The 21,177-nt window shown below is 39.8% G+C and overlaps 1 protein-coding gene across 1 annotated transcript in view; it reads right to left on the bottom strand.

The window, feature by feature from the left end:
- Positions 1 to 5,471: 5,471 nt before the first annotated feature.
- The window catches only part of GALNTL6 (polypeptide N-acetylgalactosaminyltransferase like 6), a 1,246,993-nt gene continuing 1,231,287 nt past the window's right edge, over positions 5,472 to 21,177 (bottom strand). The window contains exon 13 of the mRNA XM_002709470.5: positions 5,472 to 7,195. Coding sequence (XP_002709516.1) covers positions 7,028 to 7,195 — 168 coding nt within the window. The 3' untranslated portion in view covers positions 5,472 to 7,027. The remainder of the gene's footprint in view (positions 7,196 to 21,177) is intronic.

Below are 21,177 nucleotides of genomic sequence, written 5' to 3'. Positions count from 1 at the left end.
CTCCAAATATTCAGTTGTTGAAATCCTGTCCCTGACATGATTAGGAGGTAAGGGTCTTTGGTGGTAATTAGGTCATGAGGCAAAAACTCTCATAATTGGGATGAATACTGTTATCAAAGAGACCTTGAGAGGTCCCTTACCTCTTTCATATGTGTGAACACTGCAAGGTGATGCTATCTATAAACCAGAAATTTGGTCCTCACCAGACTCAAATCTATCTCTACAATTGTGAAAAATAAATTTATATTATCTACAAGCTATCCAGTTTATGGCATTTTTATAGTAGCCCAAATGGACTAAGATACCTAGTAACTAATATATTTAACAAATACCAGAAGAGAAAACTTGCCTTAGACACAGAATCAGTACATCTAGAGGGCCTCACATTTCTAAGAGACACACTTGGCAAAACTATTCAGAAATAAGAATATTGAAAGAAGATCAATTGTAGACTTACTACCAGACAAGTGAAAATTATTTGCTTCATGGCTGTTTGGGTATTTTTTTAATCCTTGGGGACTGAATCCATTAATAATCACCAAGTACTCAGTTTTTGCTTTATGATTTATCATCTAGAGCTATGCAAACAGCTTTAGTTGATATCTTCTTTAAAAGTTCCCTGGAAATCTCATTAAGAGGGACTAACCCTGGATTCAAGAGGGATTAACCCTGGATTCAGTTTTGTGTCCTTATTTTAGTAAGCTGTGGGTAAATGACCAAAAACACATAGGTACAGACAGGATCAAGCATAATTAAGGGATCAAAAATGAAAGTCTGAAGGAATAAGTGATTACACTGTTTTGAAGTAACTCAATATACCTCATGTTTGGTTTTGCTGTGGATGAATGAGCATCGAGTGTGGCATGAAGTACCATGGAGAACAGAAGGAACAGGGGCCTAAATGTGAGAAGGCCTGAATTCTAGGCTTGTTTCTGCTGTACGTTGCTGTGTGAGTTTGACCTTGCAAGCCCCCTGACTCCAGGTTATTCAATTTCTTTATAAAGACAGTAATACTACCTACACACAAAGGTAATTATAAAAGGAGATAAAAATAGAAAATTGCTTTAAAAACAAAATCAATCATACAAATAAAATGTTTGTATGTAAGTATGTGTGTATTGTCTATCTTACCATAATTTTGAAAATTATTAGGGGTAATAGTCCATGTTGGGGCTCTATTGTTTTCACTTTGGGAAAGTATAAAATGACTTAGTTGATTTCAAATAAATAATTTTAAATTAGAATTGTCAATGCAGCAAAATGATTTAGTTGAATATAAGAACTCATGGGGCCAGAGTTATGGTGTAGGGGTGAGGTCTGTGATACCAGCTTCTCTTATGGGTGCTGGTTCATGTCTTGGCTCCTCCACTTCTGGTTCAGCTCCACACTAATGGCCTGGAAAGGTAGCGGAGGATGGGCCTAGGGAGTTGGGGCCCTGTACCCACATGGGAGACCCAGGGAAAGCTTCAGATTCCTGGCTTTGGCCTGGCACAGCCCTGGCTGTTGCAGCTGTTTGGTGTGTGTGTGTGTGTGTGTGTGTGTGGCAGGGGTGAACCAGCAGATGGAAGATCTCTCTCTGTCTCCCCTACCTCTGTGACTCTAACTTTAAAATAAATAAATAAATAAATAAATAAAATCTTAGGAAAACCACTCTTGATAGAACTTGCATTAGGCAACTTGCAAAGAACTATGTGAATGCAATAGAGTCATTAGTAAACTGGTTTTCATTTAGTGCTATTTGAAGGGATGGGATAATGCTGGCTGATTTCTTATTGACCATAGGCCTTAATAAGCAAAGGGTGTTTTAATTTTCTCTAGAGGAATTATAAAATGAACAAGCATGTGGGTTATAAATAGGGAAACAATATAATTTGTATCCGAACTAGGACCCTTTCAAGAGTGAAAAGGGACAGAGGTAGTAATGACACACAGCAACAGTTGCGATAATCCAGGAACTGTACCTGGTAAACCACAACCTACACAGCTTGGTATGAACACTGCCTCCGTATGCCTAGGTGAGTCATGTCAGAATGCAATCATTCACAGGAAGACTGAAATGCAGCGGGCTTTCTGCACTGAGGTCTGCAGTACTACTCTGTTGAACTGAGCAGACATGGAGAGTAGGGGACTGCAGCAACCCGGGGAAGCTGCTATACAATGAGCTAAAGGGGGCAACTTTAGGCAGGAGGGAGAGAAGAAATGCTTCCAGGTTTCTCTGAAGTGAAGTATCAAACATGTGCCTGAGCTGTTGTCTGCTGCTGAGAGGCTACAGTACCAGACACATCAGTCTGGTACGTCAAGTGCAGAGATGAGTGAATAAAAGCTTCAGGCCAATGTCAAGTCTACCAAATAGAGTTGCAAACAGCTCCCAGTTCTGCAAGCAAAGGCTATAGACATAAATCAAAGAACAATCTTCCAATGTTGGCAGCATGGGAAGGACCGGCCACTTGTCACGCTTCAGTGGCCTCCGCCACAGTTTCACACATGGAGAGTAATTACACTTGGTAGTGTCATCTGAGAGTAATGATGGCAAGGGCAGAACGTGTGGATGAGGAGATGGAGAGGGCTATGCACACCCCATGTCTACGGATATGATTTACCTCTCATCATTTATATTTACTCCCAGAATCACAGGGAATCACTCAAAATATTTTCCTTTTGAGGTGTTCTTTCTAATGATTTATTTGAAATGTCTTATTTCCAGCATATCTGCAGCACCTGCTTATGTAAGCACATTGCAGCCTTGTATTCCTGCCAGGATAAGAAGCCTAAAGATATTTTATGGGATGGACTCCTAGGAGCAGGTCAGTGTTTACAATGTCATATGATGAGGATGGTTCCACATTCTGAAAGAGAAATAATCCAGTGTTCCTTCCTGGGGGAAGGCCTCCCTCCGGGAAGAACTCTAACAAGTAAGGTAGGAAGTCCAAAGCATATCTGACATAGCCTGGCCGTCAACTCTCTGCTGAGTCCTCAGGTGTGTGAAGTGACCGGGTGACCTTCCATGACTGCTGGATGGCTGGCTTTGCAATCAAAGTGCCATGGCCTCTTTTGATGGGCCTGCCATAACTTTGTAGCGCCAAGATGTCCTTCCAATAAAGTCTTTTTTGCCGTTTCATTATGGAGAGAGTTACAAAAGATTGAGATAGAAGTTCTCTGTGTGAGAGCTAGAAGCATAAATAGATAGTCACTTTTCTATATTTTGGCTCTCATTGTCTTATAAAATATATAATTGTCTCTCAAGGAAATGATTTTACATGTTGGCCTTGGTTTCATGATTTGCAAGAAATACGAAAAGAATGGGCCTACGTTCCTCTTCTATTAACTTTAAATCCATTTTTACTTATTTTATAAAGTTTTATAATATCAATTCACAAAATAACCCTGGAACTACTTTTATTTACTGAGGTTTCTGATATAATGAATGCATTTAAAAACAATCATGTTGACCATATTAATATTTTTAACTAAGTAACAGTAGACATGATAGTATATTGTTAATCCTTTTGATTATTTTATTAATCTAGACTTGGAAAAATTATAAGTCAAATTATTTCATAATTATTTTACAACATCATCTTTTCTTTGTAAATACATAAAATACATAAAAAATTTTAAAAATTAATTATTTTCTATTTATTTCTATATATTCTATTTATTTCTATATATTTCTATTTTCTGTTTATTATGGAGAAGTAGTGATTTCCATGGCCAAATTAACTTTATGATGTTTTTCTTTTCATTCTGTTTAAAAGGTAGCATGGTATGCTATCTTCCAATTTTCAAATCATGTTATTTCTATGAATGAGGAATTTTATGGGGACTTCACCAAATAAAAATGTAAACATATATGCAGTTTTATGCTTTTCAGAATGGTAGAATTTCTTTTTTTTCAATTTTTTTATTTTTGACAGGCAGAGTGGACAGTGAGAGAGAGAGAGACAGAGAGAAAGGTCTTCCTTTTTGCCGTTGGTTCACCCTCCAATGGCCGCCGCGGCCGGTGCGCTGTGGCCCGCACAACGCGCTGATCCGATGGCAGGAGCCAGGTACTTATCCTGGTCTCCCATGGGGTGCAGGGCCCAAGCACTTGGGCCATCCTCCACTGCTGTCCCGGGCCACAGCAGAGAGCTGGCCTGGAAGAGGGGCAACTGGGACAGAATCCGGCGCCCCGACCGGGACTAGAACCCGGTGTGCTGGCGCCACAAGGCTGAGGATTAGCCTAGTGAGCCACGGCACCGGCCAGAATTTCTATTTCAAGTAAGGAGTCTCAATCTTCAGTGGCACTAGAGGTGACTCCTTAAATGTGCTTTCTTTGATTTCTCAAGCTTCCATTAAATATTTTTTAAATTTTTATTTCTCTTTTTAAAGATTTCCTTATTTATTTCAAAGGCAGAGTTACAGAGAGGCAGAGGCAGGGGCAGATAGAGAAGCCTCCTGTCCACTGGCTCACTCTCTAAATGGCTGCAACAGCCAGGGCTGGGCCGGGCAGAAGCCAGGAGCTTCATCTGGGTCTCCCACTTGGGTACAGGGGCCCAAGTATTTGGGTCATCTTTTGCTGCTTTCCCAGCATATTAGCAGGGAGCCAGATTGGAAGTGGAGCAGATGGGAAATGAACTGACACCCAAATGGGATGCCAGTGCTGCAGATGGCGGTTAAATCTGCTATGCCATGTGCCGGCCCCAATTTGAATTTCTTATATCACATTCTTACACTGAAAGATCAGAAGACCAATCTTGGTTGATCTATCTGTGTCACACTGAAACTATGTAATATTCAGGCTTTCACAAAGGACAGAACCAAGCCCGTTTTGCTACCTTCCCATAGTCATAGAATCTGAAGAAATCACTGCAAATTTGGGCTTTCTAGGTTGCAGAACCCATGTCTTGTCTGTTAGGTAGGACTGTAAACAGCAGTCAACTGTTTAATGACACAACGTGAATTTTTATAGGCACATTTAAGTCCACAACCAACTTGCTCTCTGAACACTTGAGATAAATCTTCACTCACTCTCTGAAATTGTTCAACACACAGGTTAATTTCTCACTATTGATTTTCTCCACAGTGCATCTTGAATGCTTGAAGATCTCTTGACCTATACAAAATATCTCAATGGAAATCATTGTAAAAAGAATAGGTCTTCAAAAGAATGCTTGAAAAATCAGTAAAGATAATGAAATAACTCTTCCCCAACTATTAGCAGGGCAGTTTAACTGGACATTTTGATTAGGTTTTGAAGAGAGAACAAAACCATGAACATTTGCAAGAAGAGGCTTCATATATTAAAGTTGGTGAATGTGAATGCTACTTTTGTGGGAATTCTTGAGGAGGCATGATATTGTCATCAAGTGGAATGAAAAATTTCAAGTTAAATCAGAATAATAACTGGGACCACTTTGGGTAACAGAATGGGGCCGCACAGCACAGGAGGAAAACACAGAATGAGTAATCAAAAGAGCCATCAACCATGCCAGGAGTTTGGCCTCTTTGGGCTTTTGTTATTCATGTGAAAAACCAAATGACTAGGTCCAATGAGTCTTCTCAATTCTAAAATTCAATGCTCTATATTCAAAACAATATATAAAACTTTATTAACAGGAAAACCAAGTTAAAACAAAAACAAAAGCAAATTAAAAACATTTTTGTACCTGAAAAAAAAACATGAGAAATGTGTGATGAGCATGATTTTTTCCTCTAGAGACCCATTTTGATGCCTGCATAGTCTTCCAATCCTAAACTACTGAAAAGCAAAAAGTTCTTTTAGGGATGCAACGTTCTGTTTAGTTTTTCAATCATTCCTTTCTTCAACCCTGAAATATTGCCCCATTAACAGAAAATCGTGTCAGAAGCACTTTATTAACAGTAATTCCTTTTATGGACTTCCAAATAAAATAACACCATTAATATCAATATTATATTTAAAAAACAAAACAAAAACCAACCTAACAAAACCACAAACAAATAAAACCACATCTAAATTCCCAGCATTGACTGAACAGAATCAAAGTGAACCAAGCCACTCTCCCATGTCACGTGGAGTGTAGATTTATTTGGGTTTAAGAACCTCCTAAACAAATTACATCAACCTCACTCCATTTCCTTCTATAATAAAAATTATGACTGGACAAACATCAGATTTTAAAAATTCTAAAAATAATAGAAAAGTAAAAAGAGATTTCCTAGGGAAATCCCTCTCCTAAATCTTATATGGTTTTGCTGCTTCTGTGAAATCTTTCTTTGGAGTAACTTGGTAGCATAGATTTTGTTTCTGTTTTTAAGCGGATTCGTACTAGAGCACTGAATTAGAACTTCGGCTGACTTATGGAGCATGGACATGGAACAGTTTCCTAGGGTCCCTTGGCACCATGAACAATAAATCACCTCTGCTCTGAAAGGAAAATGGCAAATGTCAACGGAAGCAGGGGCATACTGCAAGCCCATTTTATTACGTGAAGTAATAAGTCTTACCTCAGGATCGCACCCTTGTTTAAAAATAGAACAAAGGAAACAAAGTGGTATGAGCACTCTAAAATCATCTGCAGCACTTTTAAGGGTTAAACCTGCTTAACCCACTCTTAGTCTGAGAATGGCACCAGAGTCCAGCTCACTCCTCAAGTGTGGCTAGTTCTGAACCTGTGGTATCCTCAGCTTGTCATGCACTCTATTTCACCCCCCTCCCACCCAGTTAATAGTATCCATTCATAGCTACTCACTACTGCAGGATTTGACCTGAGAAATGCTAGGATTTATTAACTCAGCAGTTGTTTTGAAAAGTCCCTAAATAATCTGCCCTTGGCCAGCAAGGGAACTGCTAGTCTCAAGTTCTCAGAAGCAGCTGGTGAGGTTCTCAGCCAAGTTCTTCAGATGCAGGAAGTTCTTCGAGACAGCCTACTTTGACGTGGCATTTACACATCTTTAAACCAGGCTTCCTGGATCTAGGAAATGTTATTCCTGACTCCTTCGACCCAGATGCTGGCTAGAAATGAGTTTATAATCTGTAGGTAATCACTCTTTCTTTCTTCCTTTTCTTCTAGGAGCTGACGTGGTAGCTAAATGTTTCTAAAACAGTCATATTAATGTGTTCAAAAATCCACTGCTGAGTCTCAGAGAAAGGGTCACATCTGGCCATGAAAATCTTCTTCTCTGCAGGGTTGCAATCCACACAGCTGTTGCTCACAGGATGGAACAATGTCCTGTCCTGGGGAGATCAGAAAGAAAAGACTGACATGAAATGGTCAGAACTCAAAACACACACAAGAAGGATTTCTGTTTATATTTCAGTACAAAGAGATGAGCCGTAAAACCAAACAATAGCAGATTGAATTGCCAACATGGAACAGTTTCCTAGGTTCCATTGTCACTATGTAGAGTGGTATGGTTCGAATATTTTGTCCCTGAACTCATGTAGAAATGAAAATCCGAAGTCTTACATTAATAGCACTGACAGGCCTAGGGTTGTGACTAGATTGGATTGAGTCGTTAGGGTGGAGTCCCCAGGATTGAGTCCTGGTGGCTTTTTAAGAGAGACAGACACATGTGTTTCCTCTGTTGCCATGCGATACTTTGGACCCCTTCAGAACCCTGCCAGCAAGAGCACTATCACCAAAGAACAAACCACTGGAGCCTGCCTGATCTTGGACGTGAACTTCCACAACAGTAAGGCAAAATAAACCCTTTCCTTTATAAAGTCAGGCTGCTTCAGGTATGTCAACACAGTGTTGAAAACTGACTAATAGGACCTCCAAGCAGGTTAAATTGGAGGCAAAAATGATTCATTTATTTATTCATTCAATCATTTTGAAATCAGCAACCCATTCACTTCCTGCTTGTGGTGATCCTTATGCTACATGCTTGGATTTTGAAGATCTGTATGTGTGGTTCCTTGTCAAGTGGCTAACAATTTAGCTGTTTGGGGGAGAAATGTATATTTATAGTTAGACTATAGTAGACTATAGTAAATAGTAATCAGATATAAACATACACGAGTGACCAAGAGCCACAATTTTCATAACTTTGGCATAGAGTCTGTAATAGGAAAGAGAACTACAAAAAGGAAAGAATGGAAGAGAAAAAGAAAAATGGAGGAGCCCAAAGTACTAAGTGCTCAGTTACCCTTTTCATAAGGTGATATTGGGATGGGACAAGTGTCACCCAGACAATAGCTGAAAGGACAAACAGAAATTTATTAGTTCTTGAGCTTCCGTCCCTTTTCAACCCTAGCATTGACATTGCTAGTGTTCTGGTGGTATTGTTCTTACTGCTTTCCTGTAAAATGGCAGAAGCAATATTCATTTTTTAAAAAAGCAACAGTCCTAGGCACCTGCTACAGTTAATCTCAGTGAGTGAAGGGTATTTTTGGGCACACAGTTTAAGTAGTGAACAGGCTTATTATTTGAACAGGCTCTATTCACACACACCCTTTTTATTGTACAAAGAGGAAAAAGGAAGGTAATGCTAAATAGAATGATCTTTCCCTAACTACTATCAAATTTTTATCTCTATGATACTTATGCTAAAAAACAACTGCCAATTATATAAGAAAATGCCCTCAAGTCACTGCTTAAAATTTTAGAACCAAGTAATGTTTTATTATTATTTAGCTTAGAAAATCTTTAGAGGTTCTGACTATTTTCCTTTAACTGAGGATGTCTAAACTTACAATGGTTTTAGTATTAGGAGTCCATCAGGCACCCTTTGTAAACATTTCTGGGTTGTTCCTGGATTTTAAGACGCCATCAACCAATATTTAATGTCCTCTTATGATCCGGATGTTTGCATAGTTGAGAGCTGCATGAAGGAAGAGGGATAAGGAAGGAGAAAGGGTAACCTGCCGGCAACTGAGTTTGCATATTTCTACTTTCCGTGTAAACAAAGGGTTATGGCTTAATACAAAGGTTTGCTATTCCCTTCTGCTTGCCTTAATGGAAAATTTGTCGAGTTTATTGTGTGTTTTCCTTTCCTTACACAAAGAGGGCTCTATACCATTTTCTTCATCTTCTGCTCCATTAATTCTCTTGTCTGATCCCATGGGACGGCTCTTAGCCTCTATTACTTTGGGACAGAGGTAGCAGAGCCAGGGGGAAGGGCAGCAGGCTCAGCAGCTCACTCCCCACACCCTTCTTTAGTCCTAGATGGTTGCTATCACAGATTGCTCCTTATAGGCATCATAGCTCTTTGGGAAACCATCGTTTTCACTGCCTGCTTCTTGTCCCCCTGGCATGTGTCTCCCACCCCTAACTTTCACTAGTCTAGTTTCATACCTTGTATATTTAGATCAATTCTCCAATTTGCTATATTCCAGCAAATTCTATGTGCTCTGATCCCGATTCACTTTGTTCCAAGTACATGCACCTCTTTTTCCCTCTTCACTAATTGTAATTTCCTTCTGCCATTACCTTTATCGATAGTTCAAGAGGAACCTCTGGAGGCTGGCGCTGTGGTGTAGCAGTTAAGCTGCTGCCTGAAGTGCTGGCATGTTATATGGGTGCCAGTTCAAGTCCCGGCTGCTCCTCTTGCAATCCAACTCTGCTAATGTGCCTGGGAAAGCAGCTGAGGAAGGCTCAAGTGCTTGGGCCCCTGCACCCATGTGGGAGACCCGGAGGAAGCTCTGGGTCCCTGACTTTGGATCAGCCCTGCCCTGGTCGTTGAACCAGTGAATGGAAGACCTCTCTCTCTCTGTCTCTGCCTCTGCCTCTCTGTAACTCTGCCTTTCAAATAAATCAATAAATCTTAAAAAAATAAAAGAGGCACTGTCAGATGCCCACAGTTCTCCCTCAAAACACATGTTTGCATGAAAGCTAAAAAATGAGAAAAGAAAAAGAGTCATGACTGTTTCTGTTATCTTTCCCTTCATCAGCTTGTGTGCCCCAGCATGGATGTACAAAGCCAAATCAGATGTTGTGAACACTTTATTTTCTGAACACTGTTTTCTGGCCATAAGGTGATCAGTTTTCCAAATCCTATATTGGAACACATGTCTGACAAATACAGGTATACTCATGGGTACAAACAGCCTATCCCGAAACTCAGCACTATCCTGAAGAATCCAGAATGTTTTCTGAACTTGTACTTTGTGTCCTCATTAAAGTCAAAAAACTGAATCCCCTATGTCTGTTCAAGCCTGAGAAGCTTCATCAGTTAGATAAAGAAGAAGATAAATCTCTGAGGCCTCTCTCAGCTATAAAATTGAAGGGACACTTCATTCCAAAGTTCACTAGTGATGGAGACAAATGACAGGATGTCCAACTAAAAACCACCCACACTCTCCAGCAGATTTGCAGATCAGCAGACCGACTATTCCTGATTACAGACAGAGCTCTGCTCACCTGCATCTTTGGAGTGTTCAGGACGTCCCAGGTAGGAAGCCCCTGGAGCATCCTTGGGCTTGACCAGAGCATACATTTTTCTCTTTTGATCTTGGGGGCTTCATAATTGCCACCTTGATGTTTGCTCAGCTAAGCTTTCAGATGACTGACTGTTTTAATGGATGCTTTTCCTGGCCTGAATTAAGTCAGTTTCTTGTTCCCTGACAGCACTTCATCTGACTGGTCATCACAGAAGTGGATACCAAAAGAACAGAAAGCAGTTTTTCTATGGAACAGACTTCTGAGGGAAGACCGCTGTTCATAACAATCCTCCTTCTAAGATGACAGAAGATGGTCTTCCGTTGATTCAGCTTGGTTATTGTTTGGTCCCGAGGGGGGATGCAGCTAAAGCTCTTCCCGCTCAGTGTAACCAGTGCATTTTGCTTCACCCCTCACCTCACCCATTCCCTGGATGTCTACCCCCTCGGACTTATTTTTTCCTAAGAAAATTAGAAATCCTTGGGCAGGGAATGCAACAGTTTAGAGCCAGGATAATTGAGCTGCCCTTCATATTCCGTGTTGTGTCTGCTTATCAGTCCTCATGGAAAAGGCGCTGGGAGAGGGGTAGGGTTGAGCAGACCTATCAGCTCATTGAAAGGGACACCTCTACTCGTTATTTCTGATCAGGGAAAACATGATATTATATCTGTCTTTTTGGGACTGGCTTATTTCACTAAGTATAATGATTTCCAGTAGCATATATCTTGTTGCAAAAGACAAGATTTCATTTTTTTATAGCTGAGTAGTACTTCATAGTGTGTGTGTGTGTGTGTGTGTGTGTGTATATATATATATATATATATGCCAACCCAGTATGTGTATATATATATATATATATATATATACCATAATTTCTTTTTCCAGTCAACAGTTGATGGACATCTGGGTTGATTCCATATCTTAGCTATTATGAATTGTGCTGTAATGAACATGACAATGCAGATAACTGTTTCATATACCGATTTCTTTTGGAGTACCTGAAATATAATGTATTGAAGTGAAATAGAAATTTTGAGAATCAATGATGGTTTATAGCCCTTGTCTTTTTTGCTGAGAAACAGTATTTTGTTTTGTTTTGTTTTCTCTTCAAAAATATGTTGAACTCTTTTACTTAGGGTAGCATTAACTATAAAATCATTAGATGTACTAAAAAAAAGATCATTGTAAAAATTAAGAGTGGGAATCTGAGAGGGAGGGGGAGGAAGGGTTGGAGTGGGAAGTGGGTGGGAAGAAGGATGGAGGGGAAGCGCCACTATGTTCTTATAATGGTATAAAGGAAATACATGAAACTTGTATAACACACACACACATACACACACACAAATACACATGTATAAAGAAAGGACACCTCTTCAAAGCAGACCTGTGGACTTGGTCAGTATCTATGTGGCATTTGTAAGTCAGCACTAAATTTATCAGTTTCTATGCTTATGTAGAATTCGAACTTTAGAAAAATGAGTGAGTGATACAATTGATCATAATGAAAGAACTAAGAGTCAAAGGGATCACATAAAGAAGTCTAGTGCCTGCTAATACTAAACGATAGAATAAATAAAGGGGAGAGCAATCCAACATGGGAAGCGAGATACACAGCAGACTCATAGAATGGTGGATGTCCTAAATAGCACTCTGGCCTCAGAATCAGCCCTAAAGGCATTCGGATCCGGCTGAAAAGCAGATGAGAGTATTTCAGGCATGGAAAGCCAAGACACTCTGGCAAAAAGATAAAAAAAGGGGACCTAAATGAAAGATCTCTGTGAGTGAGATCCCAGTGGAAAGAACAGGTCTTCAAAGAAGGAGGTACCTTTCTCTGAAGGGAGGAGAGAACTTCCACTTTGACTATGACCTTGTCTAAATAAGATAAGAGTCAGTGAACTCAAAAGGCTTCCATAGCCTTGGAAACTCATGACTGGAGCATAGGGAGATTACCGATGCCATAAACAGGAGTGTCAATTTGTAAAGTCAACAACAGGAGTCATTGTGCACTTACTCCTCATGTAGGATCTCTGTCCTTAATGTGCTGTACATTGAGATTTAATGCTATAACGAGTCCTCAAATAGTATTTTTCACTTTGTGTTTCTGTGTGGGTGCAAACTGTTGAAATCTTTACTTATTGTATACTAAACTGATCTTCTGTATATAAAGAGAATTGAAAATGAATCTTGATGTGAATGGAAAGGGGGGAGGGAGAGGGAAAGGGGAGGGTTGCGGGTGGGAGGGAAGTCATTGGGGAGGGGGGGAAGCCAATGTAATCCATAAGCTGTATTTTGGAAATCTATATTCATTAAATAAAAGTTAAAAAAAATGAGTGAGTGATAGAAAATGTACTGGACTGTGCTCAAGATCAGAACCAAACACCACAGAAGCAAACACAATAAAACAACAAATAACTATGTGAATTTATAATGTATAGTATTATAATCCTGATAATAAAACTACCACACAGTGAGAAGGGGGGTAATTTAGGATTAAGGGAAGAGATGAGAATTTGTGACTGAGGCCGGCATTGGGGCGTAGCGGGTGAAGCCGCCACCTGCAATGCCGGCATCCCTTATGGGTGCTGATTCGAGTCTCGGATGCTCCTCTTCTAGTCCAGCTCTCTGCTATGGCTTGGGAAAGCAGTAGAAGATGGCCCAAGTTCTTGGGTCCCTGCACCCACATGGCTTTGGATCGGCACAGCTCCAGCCATTGTGGTCAATTGGGGAGTGAACCAGTGGATGGAAAACCTCTCTCTCTCTCTCTCTCTGCCTCTCCTTCTCTGTGTGTAACTCTTTCAAATAAACAAATAATTAAAAATAAAGGATTTGTTACCTTAGGCGATTTGGATCAAATCATGCCACTTACTTCCTGTGTGACATTCAGCACGTTATTTAATTTTATGAATCTCAGCTTATCGGTCTGTAAAAATGTAGATAATACTATGCCTCACAAGTTTGTTGTGAGGTTAAAATGAGTTTATGTATGTAAAATCATTAGCACAATGTCCTACGTATAAGTAACTAAGTAATAGTGACTTCATTAATGAATTTTATTAAAATTATTTTTCTTTATTTGAAAGAGAAGAGAGAGAGAGAGGAATAGAGAGGGTAGAGAGAAAGAGAGAGAGAGAGAGAGAGAGAGAGAGAGAGAGACCGTCCATCTACTGGATCATTCTCCAACTGTCTGCAACATTGGAGTCTGAGCCAGGCTGAAGATTGAAGCGGGAACTCAGGTCTTCCACATGGGTAGTAGGGAACCCAGTACTTGGTTCCTCACTTGCTGCCTCCCAGGGTATGCATTAGCAGGAAGCTGGAATCAAAAGTGAAGCTGAAACTTGAGTCTAGTGACTCTGATATGGAATGGAGGGGGTCCCCAAGCAGCATCTACACTAGTGAACCAAAATGCCCACTTATTTTTAGTCAAGAACATCCCCAGTTCTAAACCTAGGATGTTTTAGCCATTTTGCTTGAGACTGGCTAAGCTATTCTACACCAAACTGTTTTCTGAAATCCTGGAAAAATGAATTTGCAAAAGTTAGCCTCTGCCTCAACTAGCTATCCAAATCAATACAGCAGGACTTCCTGTTTTAAGCAAAGGATTTATAGATTAAAGGTAATCTATGGGTCAACAATTAATTTCTCTGTGTAACAATGGCCAGAGTTTGTGTATGGCCCATGTGTTTAGGTCCTTTATTTAGGATCCAACAGTAAGATCAGTTGAGTTGAACAAATAATTATTCAGTGCTTTTAATTTCCTGGTATGCACTAGGAAAGAGGCATTAAGAAAGAAGATGCATTCCCATTCCAAGAAATAGGGGTGTTCAACAGGTAATCAAGAGTATTTGGTACAGCAGTAAGGATGCTGGCTATGATGGTGGCATCCCACATCAGAGTACTTGGGTTTAAGTCCTGGCTCTATTCCAAATTCCAGCTTCCTGTTAATGCGGACTCTGGGAGGCAGCAGGTAATGGCTCAAGTGGTTGGGTCACTGCTACCCAGAAGGGAGATGAAGATTGAGTTCTAGTCTCCTGACTTTGGCATGGGCCAATGTAGTATGGGCCAATTAGTATGGGCCAATGCAGGTATTTGGGGAGTGAACCAGCAGATGGGAGCTCTCTGTCTCTGTCTGCCTTCCAGATAAATAAACAAATAAATGAAATTGAGAAAGTAGGTAAACAAGAAGCTTTTGGAATAAAAAGTATCAATGAGATCATAGATGGGGTGAATAGGATGAGTTTGATTATTTCAGATGTAAGAAAAATATAAAAAAGCAAAATGTGTAATACTATATACAATTATATGTTGAATTTATTCAACACGAAATTCACTGGACAGCTACTGTCTGCCAAGCACTATTTTAGGTGTTTTGAATGTTTCAATGAACTTAATAAGACTATAATCCTTCTCTTCCCAGAGGTTACATTCTAGAGGTAGGGGTGAAGCTGAAGCAGTGGGTCACAGACAATAAACACAATGAACATAACAGGTAAATACACAGCCTGTTCAAAGGTGATATGAAAGAAAACCCAGGAAGTCAGGAAGACCTGGAGTAGTAAAGGTGGAATCAGTATGCAAATTTAAAGAGAATGGGCAGGGCAAACCTCATTGAGAAGGTGACATTTGGCCAGTCTTGAAGAGTAAGTAGGTATTTAAATATCCCGGTGAAAACGTCCCAGACGGGAGGAACAGCCCATGCAAAGGTGCTACAAAGGCATGCATCCTGCTGTGGGGGTGGGGAACACCCAGCCTGTGACATCAGGCATTCTGGCTCTGCCATGACAACTGCAGGTGCTACTCAAAATTCAACAAATCTACAGTAGGCTAATTTTTAAGTTGATAATTTTGAATTGGCCTATAAATGTTATTATATCCAAATAGCCCCTGGCAGAAAAAGTTTCCTCAGTCTTGGGAGGAACAGCAAGGAAGTCACAGTGAGGGAGAGGAGGAGGTGATATAAAGGTGACGGAGGCCAGGTCAGATCAACAAGTCATTCGATACGGCTGTAGCACAAGGAGCATGGTGGAGAATTCCAGATGCTGATATCCAAGATGCAGGCAAGGACCATGGCATGAAGAGACTGGGGTATGATGCTAAGGCTTCATTTTTCATGTAATTGTTGGGAACGGTCACTGGAGGATTCAAACAAGAGTCACAGGATCTATATTTAGGATGGCAGAGAGAAAGAGAGTAGGAGTACAAAGACATTGGACTAAAGTGGTAGACAGCACTCAGAGGCTACGAAGTAATTCAGATTTCAGCTGTTACAAAAGCAAAACAGCGGAGATGAGAAGGAGGTGACCCAGGGAACGAGATGCGGGATGATTGAGAATTTCAATGCACAGGATGTGCTGATTAATGGGATGTGAGTGGTAAGGCAGAGGGAAGAGGGAAGTGGAGAAAAAGCAGTCTGGAGGCAAGAAGTGTAGCAAGCAGAACAGGATTGGGATTAGAATAACGATTTACATTGTAAGTATATTGAGCTGGATATGTTTATAGGACATCCAGGTGTATAAGCCCAGAAAGCGGTTGGATATAAACTGGAACTTAGGCTAACCCACTATGTAAACTAGGGAGAATGGAACTACTCATATCTGTTAATTTGTAAGTAGCAAAAGTAATAGTAAAATAACACATATTGTAAGAGGATGGTTTTGAAAGAGAGAACTCCTTCATGTCCAGTGCCTTTTGTGTCTAATATAAATATGAGGGAATGACATCTTAGAATGATCGCACTTGTTTTTAATCCTAGTTTCAACCCTGACAATAATCTGATGGTCCCTTACTTTGTTGATAATTTAGATTTTCTACCTATAAAATGAATGGGGTATGGAGAAGGAGAGTGGGATGAGTTGTGGGAAAAAATAAGGTTGATCCATGACTATTTTTTGAGCTTTTGGAACAAAGACAAATAGGTTGGATTTTTCTGTCTGTTTTTACTGTTGGCATCTGCAAGAATGCAAATAACACCCTTATGGGCATAAAAAAAGGACACAGCTGTGTTATTATCTACTCTTTTACATTTTCCTCTGACAGGTAGAATTCCTCACAGGAGAAAATTGGTCTTCCTGCACCCGTGGCTAATTTGGCCAATCAAATATAATGCTTCTAAGTACCCTGATGGAGCCCTGAGGTGTGTGTGCTGGGACAGTGATGGCCACTGCAGATTTTTGAACCCTCCATCTTCTCCTCTCACCAGCTATTCTGGGTTACAGGTAACTGACGTGCATGAAATTCTTTTCATGAGCACAGACGCCCTAATCATTAAATCTCTATTTAAATGTGCTAGATCCCAGCTCCTTAAACTATGCAACAACATTTCACTCTCTTAGCTAAATTCTTAGCATGGCCTACAAGTTACTATATGGTTCTGCACCCAGCCAGATGACCTGGTTTGTAGCACATTGTTTTCTTTCACACTCCTTTCAACTGACTTCTTTTTTTTTTTTTAAAGAAAAAAGATAAATACTAACAAAGAGATTACCCTCCTCAAGACCTTTGCACAAGTTAATTTGTGTGGATCTTAATCACTTTTTTACTTAGTTAATTTTTACTCATCTTTTAGGTCTCTATTTAAATATTAGAGGAACCTTTCCTATCCTTTTGACCTGGGTAATACACAGAGTTCAATGTTTTTTTGTGTTATCCTACACACTTAATTTAAGTATTTGTCTGTTTCCCCTCTAGGCTGAAAGTTCTTTAAGTAGAGAAAACTCATCTGTTTCACATCTTGTTTCCATCTGTCCATATCTCCTCTCAGTAAATCTGACATGACTCATGTGAACATAATAACTTCTATTTATTGGGCATGTATCTGTATGTTAGGCAGAGCTAAGTGTTTCTGCTAAGAGTCTCTAATTTTTTCCCACCAAAACCTGAAGAGATAGTGAATGTGAACAAACAGGAAGGTGAATCAGTTATTCATTCATTCAGTAAGTACTAATTAAATACATACTATGTGCCACAGTGTTTTAGGTGCTGGAGAAACTCCAAAAAAGAAAGCAGAGAAGAAAACCTGCTTTCATAAAATTTATATTCTAATAATTAGCTTTAGTTAAAATAGTAGGTGAATATGCAGAAATACAAAAATTACTCCATCTTTTCCTATATGTCTTTCTACTTAGAAAATTCAGATCAGAAGATTGCTTGTTGAACACATAGAGTAGTAAGCACTGACATTAATTGAACTCTTATTTGCCATTGTGTTGTATTATGTGCTTGTTGTATTGAAATTTTATTTAGTCATCATAATATCCCTCTTAGGTAGATACCATTATCATTCCCTTTTATAGATGAAGAAATAGAAATATACAGGAAGGATGTTTTTCCAAGTCTAGAGCCAGGACTCACAATGGAGCTAATGAATCAAATCTCAAGACCAGAGCCTCCTGTAGAGGTGTAAGAGTGGAGAGATGTGTCTGTCTAGGAAAGCAGCAAAAACACTTACAAAACATACTGAAAGCTCTAAGAGTTTTCATTGAGAAAGCACATTGAAAAATTACACTGAGAAAGAAAACTTATTTATAAGAAAGGATGTTACATGCTCATAAGAAAGGGTGCTAGAAACTTATCCTTGGTTAAATACCTGGGATATTGTGTTCTGTTCTGGGAATTATGCCACTCTCTCAGGCTATCTGGAATACATCAGCAGTGAGTGTCCAGGAAATTGAGGTAGATCCAAATTAAGTCTTATGAAGACCAGTGTCAAGAAATTGGGCCTTTTAATTAGAATCAAAGACTAAAGATCAAGTAAGCATTGTTCAAATATTTGGGATCTGCCATGTTAAATGGATTTTATTTAATCTGTATGGTGCCAAAGGCTAAGGAGTGCTTTCTAACACCCAGGACTGTCCAGGAATGAATGGGCTGACCTGGAAGAATGTGGCTTAGTACAAGCACAAGTTCAGGGGCTTGTAGGGACTTTGAAGAACCAAAGGAATTACATTCATTTTTACTTAAGTTCCTTATATATATTTTCCTAATTTTCATCCTAAATCAATACCAATCAGAATGATTTAAAAGCTTGTGGCCTTCCATCTGGCATCTCTGTGGACCAACACAATTTTATGAGCTTGAGAGGACAAAGCACTGATAAATATCTTAAATGATAGTAAACAGTCAAATGTAAACCCAGGCCAAGAATTCTACCACCTCACTTTTTGAATTAATAGGATTGTACACTGTTATCAATTTAGACTGGCAGGGACATTCTTATCTGCTTTTCCTGTTTAATGCTGTTATTAAGTTTTTTTTTTTTTTTTTTTTTTTGTGGAAGTTAAACTGTAAGAACCCCCCAGAGGCTGGCGCCGCGGCTTAACAGGCTAATCCTCCGCCTAGCGGTGCCAGCACACCAGGTTCTAGTCCTGGTCGGGGCACCGGATTCTGACGAATTCTGTCCTGGTTGCCCCTCTTCCAGTCCAGCTCTCTGCTGTGGCCAGGGAGTGCAGTGGAGGATGGCCCAAGTGCTTGGGCCCTGCACCCCATGGGAGACCAGGAGAAGCAGCTGGCTCCTGGCTTCGGATCAGCGAGGTGCGCCGGCCGCAGTGCGCCAGCCGCGGCGGCCATTGGAGGGTGAACCAATGGCAAAGGAAGACCTTTCTCTCTGTCTCTCTCTCTCTCACTGTCCACTCTGTCAAAAAACAAACAAACAAACAAATAAAACAAACAAACAAAAAACAAAACCCAGAGAGCAACTAAGATTTGTAAATTTATATTTATTAAATAAAAAAAGAAAAAAATTACTCTATTAAAAAAAGAAAGGTAATTTTAAATCTTTTAACTTTGGGGCTTTGTGGAGACTGTATGTGTTTTCTTAAAAGTTATTTATTTATTTGAGAAGCGGGGGGAAGGGGGAAGTGTTCCTATTTCCCAGTCCTTCCCAAGATGCCTGCAATGGCCAGGGCTGGGTCAGGCTGGAATTAAGAACCTAGTCCAGCTTTCCTACATGGGTGGCAGAAGCTCAACTGCTTGAGCCATCTCCTGCTCCCTCCCAGGGTGTGCATTTGTAGGGAGCTGGAATTGGGAGTAGAGCTGAAGCTTGAACACGGGCACTCTGATACAAGACAAAGACGTCCCAATCCAGCTTCTTAACTTTTTTTAAAAAGATTTATTTTTTTATTTATTTGAAAGACAGAGTTACAGAGAGAGGTAGAGACAATGAGAGAGAGGTCTTCCACCTGCTGGTTAACCCCCTAGATGGCCTCAATGGCTGGAGCTGCGCCGATCTGAAGCCAGGAGCCAGGAGCTTCTTCCAGGTCTCCCACGTGGGTGCAGGGACCCAAGGTCTTGGGTCATCTTCCACTGCTATCCCAGGCCACAGCAGAGAGCTAGATTGGAAGAGGACTAGAACCGGCACCCATATGGGATGCTGGCGGCACTTCAGGCCAGGGCTTTTAACCTGCTATGCCACAGCGCTGGCCCCCAGCATTTTAACTTTTAAGCCAAATATCTGCCCCGTGTATGTGGTTTTAAGGCAAAGAGATAGAAGTTTTATATAACACTTTGGGAATCAAGAAGGGGGTATTCATATCAATAATTGAACCCAATGGTGCTGTGTGTTAGTCAATGAATGCCTACCCAGGAACTTCATATATTAAGATATTAGGCAAGCCATGTAGAATTTCTTTTTGAAAGGTTCCTACCTTCCTGTAGTTAAGAGGAGACAAGTAACTAACCAAGTATAATACAATGTAACAGGTACAAGACAGGAAATGGACTGGAATGGGAAACACAGGTAGAGGAGCAAATTCTAACTAGAGTAGGAAGGCAGGTATGTTAAAGAAAGTAAGTAGAAATTTGAGATAGAAAGTGGTTCTCCACCTGACTTTCTGTTAGAACCTCTTGGGAGCTTTAAAGAAATATCAGGGAACCTCACCTAATCTATCCTTATACAAACAGTATTCAGTCTTAATATACTTTTATAATGTTTTGTTATCTCATAATTTTTAATACTTGTATTTTTTATCTTCCTGGCCTGTAAATTTTCATATAAAGTTTAGAAACAGTTTGGTCAATTTCCACAATAAAACTCCTGAGATTTGATTGGTTTTTCCATTAAATGTATGTACATCAGTTTGAAAGCTGACATTTTTATAGTAGTGAATCTCATAATTCTCAAACATGACAGACTCCTCTATATTAAAAAAAACTATTTGTTTATTTAAAGGGCAGAGGGAGAGAGAGATCTTGAATCTGCTGGTTCACTCCCTAATAACAGCCTGCTGTGGCAGGGCCTGGCTGAAGGCAGGAACTTGGAACTCAATCTGGTGTTCAACATAGGAGGAAAGGACCAAACTCTTGCAGCTGTCAAGTGCTGCCTCCCAAGGTGCGCATTAACGGGAAGGTGGAACTGGCAGTGGAGCAGGAACTCAAACCCAGATACTCTGATGTGGGACGTGGGTATCCCAAGCAAACACCAAATATCTGCCCTAATTCCTCTACATATTCAAAAAACTCTTCTTAATAATGTTTTGTAGTTTTGTGTTTACATGTCTTACACATCTTTGTGAGGTTTATTCCTAGTTATTTGATACTTTTCATTAGGATCAAATGCAACACTTTTAAATTTCACTTTCTATATTTTGTTGCTAGTATATAGACAACTGATCTTTATCTTAGGGCTGTGCTAAATTTAACTAATTAGCTTTTAATAGTTTAATAGCAACACCATTTAGATTTTCTAAATCCCCAAGCATATAATCTGTGAATAGACTCTTATTTTTTCTTTCTATTTCTTATACCTTAATTTTCTCATCTGTCCTGAATATACAGACAAGGATATCCTGTACAAGGTTGAAAAGAAGTGATTATAGCCAACATCTATTTTATTCCAAGTATCCTG

The sequence above is a fragment of the Oryctolagus cuniculus genome, chromosome 2, assembly GCF_051225735.1.
Source record: "Oryctolagus cuniculus isolate XC-2025 breed Fujian yellow rabbit chromosome 2, ASM5122573v1, whole genome shotgun sequence".
Classification (NCBI taxonomy): domain Eukaryota; kingdom Metazoa; phylum Chordata; class Mammalia; order Lagomorpha; family Leporidae; genus Oryctolagus; species Oryctolagus cuniculus.
Note: the sequence above shows the minus strand (reverse complement) of the source record. Positions and strands in the feature narration are given on the sequence as shown.